Consider the following 18,978-nt stretch of genomic DNA (forward strand, 5'->3'; position numbering starts at 1 on the left):
GGATAAACTTTTTCTCAAAACATATTATAACATTTTCACACCTCTCCTTCAGAAAAGTAACTTTTCCTCCCTGACGAGAGGGAGCAAAGTGCAACTTTTCTGTTCAAGGCTTTTCTAAGTGTTTTATTGAAAATGCCATTTTTAGGGCCCCGGAGCCAAAATGGCAAAAACGGAACCCTTATAAATAGTTTCGCTATGTCTGTCTGTCTGTCTATCCGTCCGCGGCTTTGCTCATGGACTATCAATGCTAGAAAGCTGTAATTTGCACGGATATATATATAAACTATGCCGATAAAATGGTAAAAAATAAATAAAAAAAACCTAGTATTTTTCTCATAGTTGCATTGCAACACGATTGTACTTTGAGGGCCTTACCGTTAGGTTTAAATTGCCCTAATCGCGTATTAGATAACACCTTTGCGCTCATTGCTGGCAATTAAATACGTTGCGGATCAGTGTAGCCGTTCAAAAACTTTAATTTCGAATAACAGTTAACGGTAAAACGTCTTCCGTGGCGCGTGGCATGACCCAAAAGCGTCGCCAATCGCCCCGGTCTCAGTTCGTGACGAAACGAAAGTCATGAAGCCGGAATAAACCAAAGTATCTCTATTGCACCGATTAAAAAATGTTTCTTATTTTATTTGCGGCCGGACTATAGTGAAGGCGAGTCGTCAATGACAATGCAGTGAGTGGATTTATGACAGCCTAGTACAGTGCAAGTGTTTTACAATAAAATGTATGGTTTTTAATTAAGTGTGTGTGAGTGTTTTGTTATTTGTGACTGTTTCTATCTTCTGGGTTTTTTATTGAGGTAATTGATTAATTACTTATGTTATTTTTCAACTTTTATTCGCTTTATGCTGTATTGATGTGTAAACTATTTGATATTTTTTAGTTTTAGATGATATTTGATAGTTTTAGATGGTTTTGGTTGTAAAAAAAGTACATCTTTAGGTGTTTAAAAAAATACAGATGGTACCTATCTTAAAATTAATACTTGGTTTGGGTCAGTTTGACCCCTGGGAAAGGTTTTTTATAGGAATTCGCAATCCATGGTGACGTCTCCCTTTGTCGCCGTACACTTTGAGCATCGCCCAAAGCAAAAATATTTTTTTGTAAAAAAAATACAAGCTAAAGCTTAAATAAATCAATAAACAGCAATAAATTGCTGACTGTACTTTTTGTTGACTGTACTTGCATTGTCATCTAAGCTACATTTCCGTACCAAATTTCATGTCTATGCCATAAACTGGAGGAGTTCCATGCTGCGGTAACGATCCTGGCCGGACTACCAGAATGTCATTACCTACCGGATTATTTGTATGTCACTGTTTTACATAATTATGCCACAAGTCCAATTCCAAAAAAAGCTTGCCTTGTTTGTTTATTTATTTATGTGGCTGTTTATTTTGATAGGTATTTAACAAAATGTAAACAAACTTCACCTGCCAGATTTCGTATATTTAAGGATTTTAAACATTTTACTTATAGATCTATTATTGTAATACAAACTAGACTAATGTATCTGATTAAGATTGGTTTTTTGGTGTATTTTTTATTTTAATTCCAAATTTTTACTTTTACGGTCATCCCGTAAAACCTAAATTGAAAATACAAACTGAAATATAGATGCACAGAAAAACCAGAAAAATAAGATCGGTATTCCGTACCGCGTGCTATACCGCTACACCACTGATGGTCAACGGTACCGACACTGCATCTGTGCATCTATATTTCAGTTTGTATTTTCAATTTAGGTTTTACGGGATGACCGTAAAAGTAAAAATTTGGAATTGAAATAAAAAATACAAAAAAAGATTCCAAAAAACCAATCTTAATTTGATTGCTTAGTAACGATATCTCTTGTCCGGGTGAGCGGTTAGTTCCAATGGAGTGCCGAAAAAGTTTCTCGATGAGGGCTACGGCATAGATGTCGCTAGCGTCACTGCTTAAGTGGCTAAATAAGAAACAAACAAGCTGAGATATGAGGTGCATAGGGGAAATTCGTGTCGGTACCGTTGACCATCAGTGGTGTAGTGGTATAGCACGCGGTACGGAATACCGAGGACCTGGGTTCGATTCCCAGTGATGGTCTTATTTTTCTGGTTTTTCTGTGCATCTATATTTCAGTTTGTATTTTCAATTTAATGTATCTGAATTTAGAAATGTAAATATTTAATGGGGAATTTCAATATTTAGGTAAGACACCAATTGACATTGTCTTGTTTACATTTAGTTAAATACCTATTCAAACCAAGTATGGCTTCTAAGATTTGAGCCAAATAAATAAACAAAAAAACAATGCAAGCTTTTTTTTGGAATTGACAAAGTTTTCATTAGATAGGTATCCATGTTGTAAAAATTAAAATTAAAATCACCGTTGGCTTGCCTTGATTGCCCTTTGCCTTCCACCCCGCAGAGCTGGAGTCCGGAGGTCTTAGTTGGCGATAGAGGGCGCCTGTTGTCCAAACCAGTTTTTTATTTTCAACCTCGAGCATTTTGTTGATAGGTATAACCAAGGTATAACAGAATAATCTGCGCGGCTATTGACCTTCACGGGTGTAAAGTGTATTTTTTAACCAAAATACTAAAATGACGTGACATGTGTTACCTCTTTTTTTACATGTCATAAATGAATAGGTAGTGATATGCCACAACCGGTAATCACCAAAAAGTTTTGGTAGGTATCTATGTTATAAACGAATCCGTGACGTACTAACACGTAGGGCACTTAGGGCATTCTAAAAAAGGTAAAATGAAAATGGGTCTAATGAAATTGCCACCGTTTTGGAGATATTTCGATTTTTTGTACATTTTGATATTTTAAGTCACCACGAATCGTTACTTTAACGTGAATAACGTGTGTGTTGATCTTAAATATCTGTTTGATGCTGTTACCGTGACTCGGCACTATTTTTCTCATCCGCCTGCGGCAAGTACCTAAGTAGGTACAATAATTATGAAACAGTTATAGCTAAAAAACTTAAGAAGATGACCTGCTGTATGTAGTAGTGCACAGAATTGATTTTGGACTTAAGTAATTTAATTTTTCGAATATGGAACGTCGACTTAGCTATGGACAGGTTACTACAACATACAACAGGTCATTTTCTTAAGTTTTTACCTATACTATAGGTTTAGAAGTCAATCAAAAACGTGTGCGTGATAAAACTTAGCGAGGTTGATGGTGTCATCAACATCAGTAGGTACAGTCAAGGAAACTGAATCAGGTGCCGGGGTGGAACCTTTGTGCTAATAATGTTATGTTGACATCCCATACATCTGCCAAAGAAATTGGTTGTGAAAACCAATCGCAAAGTTGGAACTTCAAAGTTCAATATCTCAAAAACGGCTGAACCGATTTTGACGAAACAAGTCTAAGAACCATCGTTAGAAAACCTCATTTCAAATCACGAAAAAATTAAGTAATATTTTTCTAAGGATTTCGTATTTTATACGGAATCTTCCAAGTTTAGGTATATTTTATACCTTAGGCTGCTGTAAATAGTACAGCATATATAAATACTACTAATAATTCTCAAGCAAACTTAGCCGTTATAGTTTTCCTTGAAAGTTTGATATACTTACTACCATCCTGAATTTTTTCTCTGATTCTCGATTTTTCGATTTTCGTGAAAATTTGCACTTTAAAGTTGAATATTTCACAAACAAATAACTGAATCGAAAAATCGTCTGAGCAAACCCCTAATGGTTTTAAACTCGTGTTTTTCACAATGTTTTTTGTAGCAATGTTTTTTCACGAGAAGTACCCTGTAGGTTTGATTCCCTTGCGAGTTTCGAAAATTTGCGGAAATTTACAGCATAAACGGCTGCATCTTTTGATTGCGTTGGCTTAGAAGTTTGATTTTTTCACAGCTCCAAGGACAGTAGAGGGAATTTCAGCTTGATACCTCCACGTGTTGCCGAGAAAAAGGTCTTGACAGACAGACAGACAGACGGACAAAAAGTGATCCTATAAGGGTTCGGTTTTTTCCTTTTGAGGTATCCGTACCTCAAAATAAAAAATAGTTATGAATGTCATGAAATGGTCCCAAATCAGCAATCTGCCGGTCTTGCGAACGGCGCTGGTCTTCCTGGGACCATCTGGACCTGGATCTGGATACATTAAAAAAAATACAGTTAAAAGTGAGACCGATACAATTTTCAGTTAAAAATACATTCCTATTTAAAAATAAAAAAGAAACACTAACATTACAAAATGGGTTGCCAGAAAAGAAAAAGAAATAGGCATAGGCCAGTCTCCTTTACCCTTCTCATTCTTAACAAAACTTATAACCTAAAAAACAAAAAGTTGGAAAACCCCCAACTTCAAATTTTTATATCTCAAAAACGGCTGAACCGATTTTGATAACACATGTCTAAGAACCATCGATAGAAAACCTGCTTTCAATTAAAAAAAACCGCATTCAAATCGGTTTACCCGTTTAAGAGATACGGTGTCACAGACACACATAGCGGTCAAACTTATAACACCCCTATTTTGGCGTCGGGGGTTAAAAACAACATGCGATTGATTCGCCAAATTGCGATTTCTATAAATTCGACTGGTAGCGAATGGTGAAGGCCCTTTTGTAAATATGAGAATTGGAATATGTTCGACTATGTTGCACACAGAAGCCATAGTAGTTTTTTCTTATTAGCGGCTCACAACCTTCATTTTACGAAACAATGAACAGATCATATTTGGCAATCGCCTTGAATTGTGGTCGGTTGCCCTTCACACCCAGTGCACTTTACATGGTGGTAATACGATGCATTTCAGCTTGTTTGGACTTTCAAATTATTACAAAATTGTCTGGAGAAAGGTTCCATGCTCGGCCATCAGAACTAGGTTGAAGCATTTACGCCATTACATGATTACATTGATTTTTGGTCAAAGTTTTGTTTTTGTTCAAAACTACAGCCGTTGACTTTCAATACAATTGCCAATCAGCACTACTGCACTAGTCTAGCGTCTCTACGCTAGTCTCTACTATAGCCCAATATATTTTCTCACTCTGAGAAGCTTGTGCCCACCCAGTATGACATATACAAAGTGTCTCTACCCTCTGAACGAAATACCGAGTACAGTACATAATGTTCCTCCGGAATGTTCTAATATCCCACTAATCCTACTTCCTTGCTTATAAATGCGAAAGTTTGTGTGTGTGTGTGTGTGTGTGTGTGTGTGTGTGTGTGTGTGTGTGTGTATGTTTGTTACTCCTTCACGTTAAAACGGCTAGACGGATTTGGATGAAATTTGGTATGTAGATAGCTGGACGTCTGGAATAAAACATAGGCTACTTTTTATTCCGATATTCCCACGGGATAGGGATAAAATCTTGAAATAACACCCGCTGGGCTTAGAGTCATGATATTTGGTATGTAGGTGGCTGGACGTCTGGAATAACATATTTTATAGGCTACTTTTTATTCCGATATTCCCACGGAATAGGGATACAACCTTGAAATTTCAACCGCTGGGTTTAGAGTTGAAACTTTGGACAGTTGTTCTTAATACAACCTCAATTAATCACTTAGTCAAAAAAGTTTTTGAGAAACCTTACTATGTGCCACACGTTGATGCGAGTTAATTTTTTTTTTCAATTTCTGTTATGTGTATGGAGTGCCCTCCTATAAATATTTATTTTTGTAATTTAACTACAAAACTAAATAGCGGCTTTGACAAGACATCTGTACTCCAAATTTCATTGATATACTCGTACATCTTGTAGTTTTCGAGTAAAATGGCTGTGACATACGGACGGACAGACAGACAGAAACTATAAGGGTTTTTGCCATTTTGGCTCCGGAACACTAAAAATAAAAATAAACGATTTTGTGTGTCCCCGCAATTGTGAAACGGCCACTACGCATACATACACATACATAGGCTACTTTATATCGACAATCAAAAATGACATGTACAAAATCACATAATTCTCGTATTTTATGTTAAACATTTAAAATAGCGATGACACCATCATTTTCACCGTGATCTTTTAACTTTGCTAATTTATTCTCAGGTAGGTAGAGTTAAGAGTACTGAATGACGATGCGGCTTTGAGCAAGATTAGCGTTCCTAATGCAAATATAACTGCCATAACCTTGGGTTGTTTTGAAATTTAAAGGCTAGCCATAATGTCAACATTGATTTACAGTACCTACTCGTATTTACTATTTTGTAAAAAAAATACATTTCGGAAATCTTAAGTAGGCGGAAGTCTGTTCGTCATAGGGCATAATCAATACATAACTAGCCGTCACCCGCGACTCCGTCCGCGACATCGTAGAATACGGTTATCGCTATCCCGTGGGAACTATGCAATTTCATGGGATAAAACTATCCTATGTCCTTCCCCAGGACTCAAACTATCTGTATACCGAATTTCACCTAAATCGGTAGTGGTTTAGACGTGATGAAGTAACAAACACACAGACCTACAAACTTTCGCATTTAGATTAGATTCGATTTATTAATTACCTAATGAAAAAATACATTATAAATACATGTCAGGTTATTATAAGAAATTCACAAAAGGATTGTCAAATTGTATACAAAAAAATAATAATAATAGGTCAGCCAAAATAAAATAAGAATTAAATATACAAAATAATAATAACAATAATCAAGGGTTATGACATGGACAAAAAGTTATAATTAGGTAAGTACAATTACTAGTATGTCAAATTTATTAAATATGTAAATGATTAAAACAAAAAAAAAAATACAGTCACACAATGTGGAATGTCAAATTACAATTAAATATACTTAAAAAGAAAAATAACAAATAAAATATAACCAAAATGGTACGTAATGGTACAGACAAAATAATCATCAGTCAAGTAATTGAATTTCATTTCACTGTAGCTACTCTTTTACTGAGTACAGTGATTTGTCCAAAAGAAGTTTCTTGAGTCGACGTCCAAATGTCTCATCCGAACATTCACTTTTTAAATCTGCGGGTAGTTTTTCGTAAAACCCAGCAGGGCCTATGACGCGCGGGTTTTTGTCGAGCAGCGCCAATCGCCGTGGCACCGCTTGCGACCGTCCGGTTTGGCGGGTTATTCTACCCGGGATATTGACACGTTTGAGTGAATATTGCGCCAATATCACGAATTTTTTGAATAGCTCCCTGCAAGACACACACTGTTGTATTAGGATACATAAACCTGTAATGACAGTTGTGTGCATGTAATAAATAAAAAAAAAACCCTAGGTTTAACGCCCGCCATATTATAAAATAGTGGGATAGTGGGAAGTGGGATGTATATTTCTATTGCCGCTACAATTAAATAATAAATTGTGGTGGGTTACAACGTATCATGGCATGACTGTCATAGGAACGTGTCAAGAACGGAATGTCAAACGCATACTTACTTACTTTTTTCAAACAATTGCAGATTTTTGTAAGTAAACATGTTTTTTCTGTAATTTAATTGATGGTGTACATGAATATGTGCCATCCTACGTAAGTCCAACGTATTAAACCGTGAAATATCTAGTTGGAAGTACGATTTTTTTTGGTAACGCCAGAGACAATTTTGGTAACGCAGGAGACGCCCAAAGTGTCGGTAAAATAGTTGATTGGCCCGCTTAACAAACATGTAAATAAACATTGTAATATGCAAACTTTCACATTTACTAGAAAAAATTAGGATTTACAATTATTGATATTATTACACCTTTTTTTAGTCCACATTAATGGCCCCCAAAGGTATTTGATTTATTTCAAATTTCATTATTCATTTTAATTTATGTGGGATCGTTCGAGGGAAAACAAACTTTTTGAATTAAAGTAAGAAAAGTTTATTAAAAAATACTGAATACGTTGAAAATGAGAGACAAACAGAAAACACAACTAGCACCAAGGCTCACCCGATTGTATCTCAACCTCTTTTACTCATTCACTCGTCTCATTCATTCCACAGTAGTCTTCGGTCATTCGGTCGTTCGTTTACACCAATCATTCGTACAAAAATCCACCCTCATTCCCACATTTATTCCTCCCTATTTTTCCACTATTCTTTGTCTGTAGCAATATTCTTCAAGTCTTTTCCAGCTGTTTCTATGAATCGATGACTTCATAAATTATTTACCGCATAGTATTACGGAATCTTGCGCTGTGGCCCGACACGCGCTCAGCCGGTTTTATAATGAGTTAGCGACGAGAAAACGTCACAGAGTCATGCGAGATAATGCGCCCGCGCAGCGCAGAGAGCAAGGTCACTTCACTAATAGTACAACGGTTGTTTTAAGCATTACTTAGTTGTATTAAATACTAGCCTATAATAGGCTTTGCTTGCTTTAAACTAATATGAATGGAAATTCCGGGATTGTATCAAGCTCATATGGGCATTCCAAATAAGAGGGCATAGATTAATTAAGGCAAACCTCACCCAATCTCACGTGGGGGAGAGGTTGGTCTCGGCTAATTTTTTCCACAAGAAACAATGTAGAATTGTTAGAAAACTGGATTAAAATAATTGCGTCTCTACTAAAATTTACTTTAAAAATATATCACGTGAGATTTGGGGAGGGGAGGGGGGTCTTCATTTCCTTGTACCTACCAAGAACACTCTTGTACGTGGTGTATAATAAAGAGTAATTGTATTGTATTGTCGATCGAGTTTAAAGGAAAAACTATTAAAAAAACAAATATTTGCCTCTACAGAAGTCCGAAATCCGAACCTCTAGCTTTGCAGTCAGGGTCAGAAACAACTAGGCTAATTCATCGTCAAATTATACAAGTAATTAATATTATATGCATATGTGTAAGTTTATTACACAAGGACCAGTTTTAAGGCTAGGTCACCGCGGAATGAGAAAAAAAAACATACTTATTATTTATTAACCTGTTTTAAATAAATAATATTTTTAATACACTTAGACTTGATTCACCAGATCCAGAAATTACCCCTACACACACAAACGCACTAACAAACAAATGAACCAAGTAATCAGGTATATTACCAAAAGTACAATCACCTGCATTGACAAATGAAAGAAAGATAGAAGACATTCACATTCACAAAGACACACAAATACAAAAAAAATAAAAACTAACAGTAAACATAAATAAAACAAAAAAAACACAAAGAAAAAGTGAAACGGCCGCTGACTCAGCATTATGCTGAGGCGTAAGGCGCCTGTAGCGCTGATTTTCTGTCGAACCGTCTGTAACTTGAGATGATACACAAATATACTAAACTTATACATACGTAAATGGCATTAAGAGAAATAGAAATAGGTTAGGTATAGGTTTTACGGGATGACTGTAAAAGTAACAAAAAATTTGGAATTGAAATAAAAAATACAAAAAGATTCCAAAAAACCAATCTTAAATAGAAATAGATTTAATTGTAAGTAAACGACAAATAAATGCTACAGCAGAGCGCGCAAAAATATCTGACACGTCCTACCGGCCCTAGAAATAGTCTTATCAGATATTTATGCGCGCTTTGTTGTGCCAGATATTGGTGCTACTGGTACTATTAGATTATATTTTATTTTTTTATGGACAGTAGGTAAAAATAAAAAAAACACTTAAGCACTTATGCTTATGAGAAATAGCACAAAGTCGGCCGAAAATCTTATGTCAATAGTTCCTTGTTTCTAAATAATAAGCTGAACATTTCAAAATTAAATGTCTCAAAAATGGCCGAACCGATTACTTCAAGGAAACAGCTTCCACATAAAAAACTGCATCGAAATCAGTCTATCCGTTTGAGAGCTACGATGCAACGGACAAACATACAAACATTGGCGTCAAACTTATAACACCCCTCTTTTTGCGTCGGTGGTTATCATTAATTTACCTACTTTAACTGAATGAAACTGAGACTGAATGAGTTGCAGCCATTGCCTCTATTTTGCCACAAGTTAAAAAATAGTTTGATTTATGTCACACATATTATCTGTACGGTTACTATGTACTCTGTGCTCTGGTTACTCTGGTTACTATGTACTCTGTGGTCACAAAAACAACAACATAAAATTCCGATCTTGGTTCACGCTGTCATCGTTCATCCACCTTTACCTCTCATATTTCGTTTTCTAAATTTTTCTTACCGTACAACGGCAAAACCTACTAGACACTGGCAAAGTTGTCCTCCAATGGACAGAGCCATATTTAAAAAAAAACAACCACAACATAAAATTCCAATAGTGTTAGAATAGAGTTCCATGAATGGTGTGCTTATTTTTTTAGTGTTTAATTTTTGCCATGTAGTAGGTATCCCAAAATATTTCATATTCATTTCAACTTGATACCTACTTCTGTGATAAGTCTGTGTTCTGTGATAGTCTGATAGAGCTACCCGTTATAGTGCCAAAACTACTACACAATTTCACAGTCGAGGATCATCAACGTCTATGCCGGGTATTGCCGGTCCATCGGTACATAGATGTTGATGTGGAGGATTGTTCTTTACCAGTGTTGGAGGCATACATTATGTCGTTCATCATTTTTTAGGGTTCCGTACCCAAAGGGACTGAGACTCCGCTGTCTGTCTGTCTGTCTGTCACGGGGCTCTATCTCTTGAGTCGTAATAGTTAGACACTTGAAATTTTCACAGATTATGTATTACCGTGGCCGCTATAACAACAAAAACTAAAAACAGAATAAAAAATTGTTTAAGGGGGCTCCCATAGCACAAACGTGATTGTTTTGCGGTTTTTTGCTTGATATTAATAACGGCAACAGGTAGACGCTTGAAATATTCACAGGATCTTTAGTTGTATGTTTAATAAACAATTAAATTAAAATAAAATAATTTTTTAAGTGGGGCTCCCATACAACAAACTTGTTTTTTTTTGCCGTTTTTATTGATAATGTCTATACGTAATGTTAACGATAATGATAATGGTACGGAACTACATTTTGTGTGTTCCAAAGAATATACTTTCTTAAATTTAAAATATATGACATAAACGAGTTTTTGGGCAGTCGGTCTAGAATTATCGACATATATAATGTATTTGCTGAAGTACAAATAAAATAACATAAGAGTTTAAAGTGTTTATTCTTTAAATAGGGCTTTTTACTGAGTTGTGGACCGTCTGTCCACAACAGAACCCTTCGTGCGTGAGTCCGACTCGCACTTGGCCGGTTTATTGTTTAATTATCAAGAAAAAATACGTGTCCCATATTTTCTAATAATCTAACTGACGAACTACATAATTAGAATTGTTTTAGGCACTTTTGGACGACAAAGCAAGAACGATCAAAAGTACAGTCGACAAAAAGCTTATATATGAAGTGAATATTCTCTATTAAATTAAATATTAACCGGAACCATCCAGAACTTTAGTTTGCCGAATAATAAAAAAATACTTACGACGTTTCAGTTCCTTTTGTACCAGGGAGCCAGGATGTTCGAGCAGTTCTTGGAGATCGCGTTCGAGGCGGAGCTGGACACCTCAGAGCACCCGGAGCTGATGGCGCTGGCGCCGGAGCTGTGCGGCGAGCACCCCGCCACCAGGGCCGCAGCCATCCAGGAGCTCAGGGATATGGTATACGGTGAGGAGCTGCTTGTAACTGGGAATTTCGAACTCAGATATCTGATGTTAAGTGATGATGAGCCCACCAAAGGCGTAATCAATCAATATTATAGTTAGAAAGTCCCTGAGCGAAGAGATAAGACTAAGTTAGATCGATTGTCCGCTCCAGGAAATCTCCACATGGTTAATTTGGTCGAGATCATTTGAGCAGTTAGCGAAATCTTCGACAAGAACGACGACAGATAGAGTGGATTTGGTTTTCAAAAAAACACCACAGTGTACTTGCGATACAACTTAGATTAATCTGCATTCATATGCATGCCTGAGTAATCAGTGCATTTCATAATAATCGAAGCTTAGTCTTGTTATATAACCAGGTTTGCATAAAGTTCTACCGCAACTTGTGGGTATCAGCGTTACACGGAACTTGTGTGTTAGTGTTACGCAAATATCTAGCCCGGCTATACTGGCCTAATGGCAGAGTGTAATAAAACTAATAGAGCAGTACAGCATAGAGTGTATTAAAGTCTTCTATAGTTCCTGCTATCCTGACCTTGTCACACAAAATGCGTTGCCTTGTGATTCTAAGATTCACAGAGGCTGTTCGATGTATCTAAGAATATAAAAGGTCACAAAATGAATACGAAACGTTTCGTTCAGTGTTAGTCCCGGTGAACATACCCGAAACAGTTATATTAGCTTGACCACAACATATTTTGTGTGTGTGTGTTTGTGTTCGATCCCGTAGAGAAACCCCGAGCATTGTTCTCTCCATTGCTCGCTGAGGTACTTGTACTATTGCCTACGTATGCTGTGCTGGTATTCCAGAGCGCGGCGAGTGCAGCCCGCGGCGCATGGACGACGCGTTCCTGTTGCGATTCTTGCGCGCGCGCCGCTTCGTGGTGCCGCGCGCGCATCGGCAGGTAATAAACAAGGGGAATAGATACGTACGTTAATTTCAATGTCATAGTACAATATCTCTATTTAATTTAGGCTATAACAAGCACTTGTGATTATCAAAAAAAACCACCACTGGTTTGGAATTAAGACCTCTGTAAGGTATATTTTTTTTAATACATTTACAATATTATTTAATGATATTTATAATTTATACATCACAAGTACATATTTAACACTACTACATTTTTAACACAGTAGATTCGCTATTTGGAGTAGGTGAGGAATCGCCAATGCGGATCGGATTTTTTGCCAAATATTCTTGTTTTTTTTATTACATCTCACAGCAACATACGAGTACCATCATCATCATCATCATCATCATAACAGTGAAAACCAAAGCTCTGCCAGGGTTTTAGCTACGCTCAAGGACTTTAATTCGTGAGCCACCATAGAACCATTTCACAGTAAACGTCATAGTGACATCGCATTAACAAGGAAAATCGTAATGACTTTTCCGTTGAAAAGTTTCCATGGTGGCTCATGCATCAAAGTTCTTGACCGTGCCTTTTGAATCGTCGACAAACTTTTCATCGAAGTCGGGGTTTTCCAACTTTTTGTAGGTTAGGTTATAACCTAAAAAAATCTACGAAACCCTCGGTGGCCAATCCGACTCACGCTTGATCGGTTTTTTATGTGCGTAAGGCGTTATTTAGTTGTATTGTTGGTCAAAGGCACAAAAAAGACTTTAAGGTTGTCGAGCGTTCGATACGTTAGTTAGACGGTTGATGTAAGAGTAATGGTTGATGTTGATACCACAGACTTAATAATAGAGGAATAGAAATATAAATTATGAGCAGAACTCGCCCCGGCCCAACTATTGCAAATAATCAAAATACGCACAGGACTTATCACGCCAACACACACATACTCCCTTGTTCCCCGTACATAACCAACTTCCATTACCAGCACTGGGAGAGAACAAATAATTCCTACTCGAAAACCGGTTTTGTAAAAGGATTTTTTTTCCTTGTACAAAACCAACGTCATGGGCCGGTAATGTACGAGGAAAAATAATTCATAGTACAATACCCGGTTTTGGATTTTGGTTTTTTACTGAAGCTTATTTTCACAATCGCGGTTTTTCTTAAGTTAAATCGACCCAGAAACACAGGTAGGTTTAGGTTATGTTAAGTTTGCATCGGCCCGAAGGGCTAAAACTAAACAAAAGCAGGAGCTACGCGTGAGCGGAGCTCCGTCGACATTGTTTCTGTGTCGATTAATATTGGGAAAAAACGCGATTGTGAAAATAAGCTTCAGTAATATGCTTTTTTGCTGAAGCTTGTTCTGTACAAGGCATTAAAGAATCCTACTCCAAAACCGGGTATTGTACTATGAATTATTTTTTCTCGTACTTTACTGGCCATGACGTTGGTTTTGTACAAGGAAAAAAAATCCTACTCCAAAAGAAAACAAATGAATAAGTAGCTATTACTTGGATTTTTTCATACCTACTTGAAATAATAATAAAGGTACGATTAAATAAAACTTAAAATTTAAAAACTTAAAATTACAAAACACATATTATAATTTAAACTTTAATTATTTAATTGTTAATTTGCTCAAAAATTTGTTTTGCATGCCTATTACCTGTAACGTACGCTCGCTCGAGCAACAAAAATGTTACTTCTTTATAAGTGGAAACTGTTTTGGCTTATGTATCATCTATATTAATTTATATTCAACTGTGTCATATATGCTGTTTGTTTCCCAAATTAATAAATAAATAAAACCCGGTTTTGGAGTGGGAATTATTTGTCCTCTCAAAATTCAAATGATTTATTCAGTAAATAGGCCACAATGGGCACTTTTACACGTAATTTTTTAAACTACCAGCGCTTTCGGAAAGACCATCATTGCCAAGAAGAATGCGCCGCAAGAAACTTGGCAGAAAGTCATAATAATATAATTACAAATAAAATACTTAAAAACTATATTATATAATTAAAGAAAAAAAATACAAATAATAATAATAATAATAATTCTATATAATAATAATTCTCCCAGGGCTGGTAATGGAAGTTGGTTATGTACGGGGAACAAGGGATATTACTCGTGTGTGTTAGCGTGATAAGTTCTGTGCGTATTTTAACTATGAGTGAAAATCACGAAAGTTTAAGACATTATTTTACAAATAACACACAAAATGCTAACACGTATTTACTCGTACGTAGACTAAGAAAAAACAGTTGCTCTTAGCAACAATTGTTGATCCCGCGATGAACCATAGAATCACTCAGACGACTGAGCACGATGATAATAGTGCTTTTCTTCCTCGGCAATTAAAAAGAAACAAAAGGCTGTAATTATCAGCAATTACTTCGTCTGCCGTACAAATGTCCCGTTTGTTACTTCTTGGCACAGATACATGAACGAAATGGCCAGGCGATATTGACAGTAAGGTTACATTTGGACTGTTTTAGACGGTGCGATGCGCGCCGTATAGTGCGTGTTTTGTTAGATTTCTGGAATCGTGCGGCTGCGATTTTATTTAAAATGATCGGACATCGGCCGTAATGTACTAACTCTTGTGAGTGGCAAGATACTTACATCATCTACATAAATGAGGTTTAATGCTTCATCAATCTATACCTTTAAACGAGAAATTCTTGTAGAATCTCGGAAACGGCTCCAACGATTTCGATGAAATTTGATTTGTAGGGTTTTCGGGGATGATAAATCGATCTAGCTCGGTCTTATCTGTGGGAAAACGCTTATTACGAGTAAGGTCAGCGTTAATGCGATCAATGAGTACAGAAAAATCGACATTAGCTCTAGTAGACCATAGATTTGCAAATTGTAAGCATACAGGTAAGAAGAATTTAAAAAAGTAGGTAATACTGTTAGTAAATATATCATAAGTGACCTTGACGAGAGCTGTGACAGTGCTATACCAAGGATGGAAACCTGATTGGAAAGGATCTAAAAGATTGTGTGTGTGATGGTGAGACGAGTTTTCTTTTAGCATAAGCTTATTTCTGATTTCAGCTGGTACGTTACTGCACGTTCATGGAGCAATATCCCGAGCTGTACAAGGACGTGGACTTGTTTAGTCTTATTAGAGTCGGGCATGCCTACGAAGGAACTTTATTCGACCGGCCCGACGTTGGGCGGGTCTCCATATTCAGATTCGGTATGTTTCTGCTTTTCATAATTTCCTGTTACCATGCTGTGAGCCCTCTTATTCTGAGAGGAGGCCTGTGCCCAGCAGTGGGACGTATTTAGGCTGGGATGATGATAATGATGCTGTGAACAAAATATCGTCACTACTTAAAAAAAACTCGTATCTCAAAGTAGATAATTTTTCTGAGTAGACCTTATGAACATTACGTCAAGGTTCAATTTTGTTGACATATTGATTTTAGATACGAGATTTTTTCAAAGTAGTGACGATATGTTTTATAAATACCCAAAGTCATACATAAATAGGTATATACGCTTAAGACTCGAGAACAAACATTCATATTTTTAATATGTACAAATATCTGCCCCGACCGGGGACCGAACCCGGGACCTCAAGCTTCGTAGTCAGGTTCACTAATCACTGGGCTATCCGGCCGTCCATTTTATCTTCTAAGATATTTTTGGTGTTGCTCTATTTTATCATCATCATCAGCAGCAGCAGCAGCAGCATCATTATTATACAAGATGCTAACAAATTAAGTAAAATAATATATTTTAAGAGGTGTGAAATTAGATCAAAACAGAACTTTAAATATAAGAAAACATTTTTTACGATATTTTTGGACATGACTAGGTTATCTAGTGAACGCTGAATGATGATAAAAATTGGACTTTCAGGCACGTGGGATCCGAACGAGTATCCCGTCGAAGATCTGGTAAAGACTGGCATGGCAATCATGGAGATCGGGACGCGTTCCCCAAAGATGCAGATCCTGGGAGGCACCTGCATCGTGGACCTCGAGGGAGTGACGCTGAAGCACGCTGCCACGCTCACCCCCACCATCGCCTATCAGATCGTGTGCATGATGGGGGTACGTTACAATCTTTAGACCGCAAACTAAACCGTAAATTTGGGACCAAAGTTGGGCACATCATCCGTGCCTCCAGTCTAATACAAAAAAAATGATGACCTTTCATTATATTGAAAGGTATACACCGCAAAACTAGAAAATACAATATTCACACTCATAACTCTGGGTCTGCGAGAATTCCGTTTGATAAGCCCGTGACCCTGATCTAGATGCACAGCTGGAATTTTTAACATTGTCAATTCATTATTTATTGGGAATAATCCCTTGAACTATTAATTATCATATCAATCATTTAAAAAAAATACACTAGTGTATTAATACATAAGTTATGATTGTCCGTAACAGGTCTTGCCAGATGGACTAAGAAGGTAAAGAAGTATAAACGCAATTAGAAAGAAATAAATTAAGTTTGAAAATATCAAAATGCACACGGTACCTGTACGCAAAAGGTTTTTTTTCGCTTTCCAACTCACGTCTACTTCTACTTTCTACTCCAGTTCTACTTCTACGCCAGGGTAGGCAGTTAGTTGAAAGCAAGACGATTCAGTTTAGCTGCTAAAGTACCACGTGGGACAGAGTAACAATAATAGTCCTAGGAGTGCACGCGTCTATCAAGGTGCTATAAATTGGAGTGATGATATCACAGCAAAAGTTGGTTGGTAAAGTGATCACTACTGGATAGGTAGCATCAACACTAAAAAGAAGCTCGTATAAGTACGAGTTGAGTTGAGCTTGCTTTTGCTTTTGTTTTTTTTTTCTGAAAATGGTGTGCTTTAAAATTTAATTTACATATTTATTTGAAATACGAGCTTTTTTCTAAAAAGTGACTTGAAAATTGTTCTTGTCTCTTCAACTCCTCTTCAATTATCATCATCATCATCATATATTTTAGAGCAGAGCCTAGCTGTTGTCGGTGGAGTATTCGCCATTCTGTAAATTATTACTATCATTCATTTCTTCAATTACCTATAATTAGACAATTTTAACTCTATTTCTCCAGGTCTTCCGATTGTTATTACCTTTTTCACTTGTATTTTGATTCCCCTTCGACAACTGCTTGACAATCTCTATATTTTCCAGCTGGCGCATCCGTGCCGCCTCAAATCAGCACACGTCGTCAACAACAACTGGTTCTTGGGTACCTTCGTCTATCTCTTCAAACGCTTCATCGACCCCAAGACCTGGAAGCGGATCCACTTCCACGGCCACGATCTCAAGTCTCTACAGCAGCACATCGACCCTGAGTGTCTCCCTGTCAGATACGGGGGCACCTGCAGAAACCACGTGACTATAGCGACTTGGCTTGAAAAGATCAGAAAATACAGAGATGAAAAGTTTGACAAAGAAATGAAAGAGATTGGTTACATCATAAAAGAGTGATGGAAGTTTTTTATGTGGTTTTGATCTCATGTTAGTTAATGAGAAAATGTGCAGTGTGTTAATTTATGTGACTAGTCATAGTGCAGTACTGGAGATAATGAAAACGCGTGGTGATAAATATATAACCATTTTTGTATGCAAGTGTGAAACTTTCGCATAGACGACAGCGCCGCGCTTTATTTTGCACTCTAGTTCAGAAGTGGTGTTTAATTTAAGAATCATGAGTGGCAGATTAATTTTAGAGCACTCTTGTCTAGGCCACAATAGAGCTCTTTATAGGACCATTTATTTAGGACCGATGTGATCAAAACGTTGTATTAACGTCGGTATGAAACGTCGTTGTTATTACTGCTCCCTTGAATAGTGTAGCAAGGTGGTATTATTTTGTGATTTTTCTTTAGTTTAGTGATGATTTTTGTTCAACCAACCGACACAAACAAGCGGTTGTAGTGAACTGATCGAAAAAAAAATTAGTATAATTAATATTAATTTTGCTTAAAATCAAGCTAAACTATCAGTAGTTTGAAAAATCTCAAAAAAATCATGATGGTTGCATACATGATGAATTTGAAAGGAAAACTGCCACAGTTTGGAAAGCATTACAAATTATAGATGTAGTAGTTTTTACACAGGCCAAGTAAGAATCAATCTTACATCAATGTCGTAAAGACTGACATGGTAAGACTTTTCTCACTTTAACTGTAACAAGTAATAGCCGATCAAAGATATTTGCCGCATTAGTACAGAAGTACTGCGTCTGGCTAATAAATCTAATAATCGTAATAACGGCCAAGTGCGAGTCGGCACAGCCGTTTTTTCTGTTCTGACTACTTTTAACTGCGACTGTATTATATTATAGGCTACCCTTGGTATACTTAGGACGCGGAACCGTGCCAAAGTTAAGGCTATCTTTTTGTATCAACAGAATTCTTGCTTATTAAAAACAGATGAGACTTGAATGTACGTACCTACCTACTACTTTTTTAGATCCCGCATACGAGGTGTTAAAACAGATGTTTGTGAACTGTATAAAGTTTGTAATTAGTTGTGTTTGTGCATTTAGTTTTAGAACGTGGTGTCAGCAGCGGTTTGGTAAATTATGTCAATAAAAGTTTATTTTCTCTTAAATGTTGTTTTACCACT

At 36.7% G+C, this 18,978-nt stretch overlaps 1 protein-coding gene across 4 annotated transcripts; it reads left to right on the forward strand.

Moving 5' to 3' along the window:
* Nucleotides 1-505: 505 nt before the first annotated feature.
* LOC141439898 (clavesin-2-like) lies at nucleotides 506-18,963 on the forward strand. Of its 4 annotated transcripts, none has more exons than XM_074104339.1 (6): nucleotides 506-811; nucleotides 11,351-11,522; nucleotides 12,332-12,426; nucleotides 15,449-15,593; nucleotides 16,262-16,455; nucleotides 17,536-18,963. In XM_074104339.1, the coding sequence occupies exons 2-6, from the start codon at nucleotides 11,375-11,377 to the stop codon at nucleotides 17,833-17,835; spliced, it is 882 nt and encodes a 293-aa protein (XP_073960440.1). In that variant the 5' UTR covers nucleotides 506-811; nucleotides 11,351-11,374; the 3' UTR covers nucleotides 17,836-18,963. The 4 variants fall into 4 exon arrangements, with proteins under 4 accessions (XP_073960440.1, XP_073960441.1, XP_073960443.1 ...); XM_074104340.1 differs by having other exon boundaries at nucleotides 11,366-11,522; XM_074104342.1 differs by lacking the exon at nucleotides 506-811 and adding an exon at nucleotides 7,048-7,095.
* Nucleotides 18,964-18,978: the final 15 nt, after the last annotated feature.

The sequence above is a fragment of the Choristoneura fumiferana genome, chromosome 21 (genome assembly GCF_025370935.1).
Source record: "Choristoneura fumiferana chromosome 21, NRCan_CFum_1, whole genome shotgun sequence".
Lineage (NCBI taxonomy): Eukaryota > Metazoa > Arthropoda > Insecta > Lepidoptera > Tortricidae > Choristoneura > Choristoneura fumiferana.

What these genes read in the sequence shown, in the direction of transcription:
- LOC141439898 (XM_074104339.1), top strand. Translation starts at nt 11,375, where the DNA reads ATGTTCGAGCAGTTCTTGGAGATCGCGTTCGAGGCGGAGCTGGACACC. An exon ending in TGCCGCGCGCGCATCGGCAG is followed by an intron (nt 12,427 to 15,448) that starts GTAATAAACAAG and finishes TTCTGATTTCAG; the next exon opens with CTGGTACGTTACTGCACGTT. An exon ending in AGATCGTGTGCATGATGGGG is followed by an intron (nt 16,456 to 17,535) that starts GTACGTTACAAT and finishes TATATTTTCCAG; the next exon opens with CTGGCGCATCCGTGCCGCCT.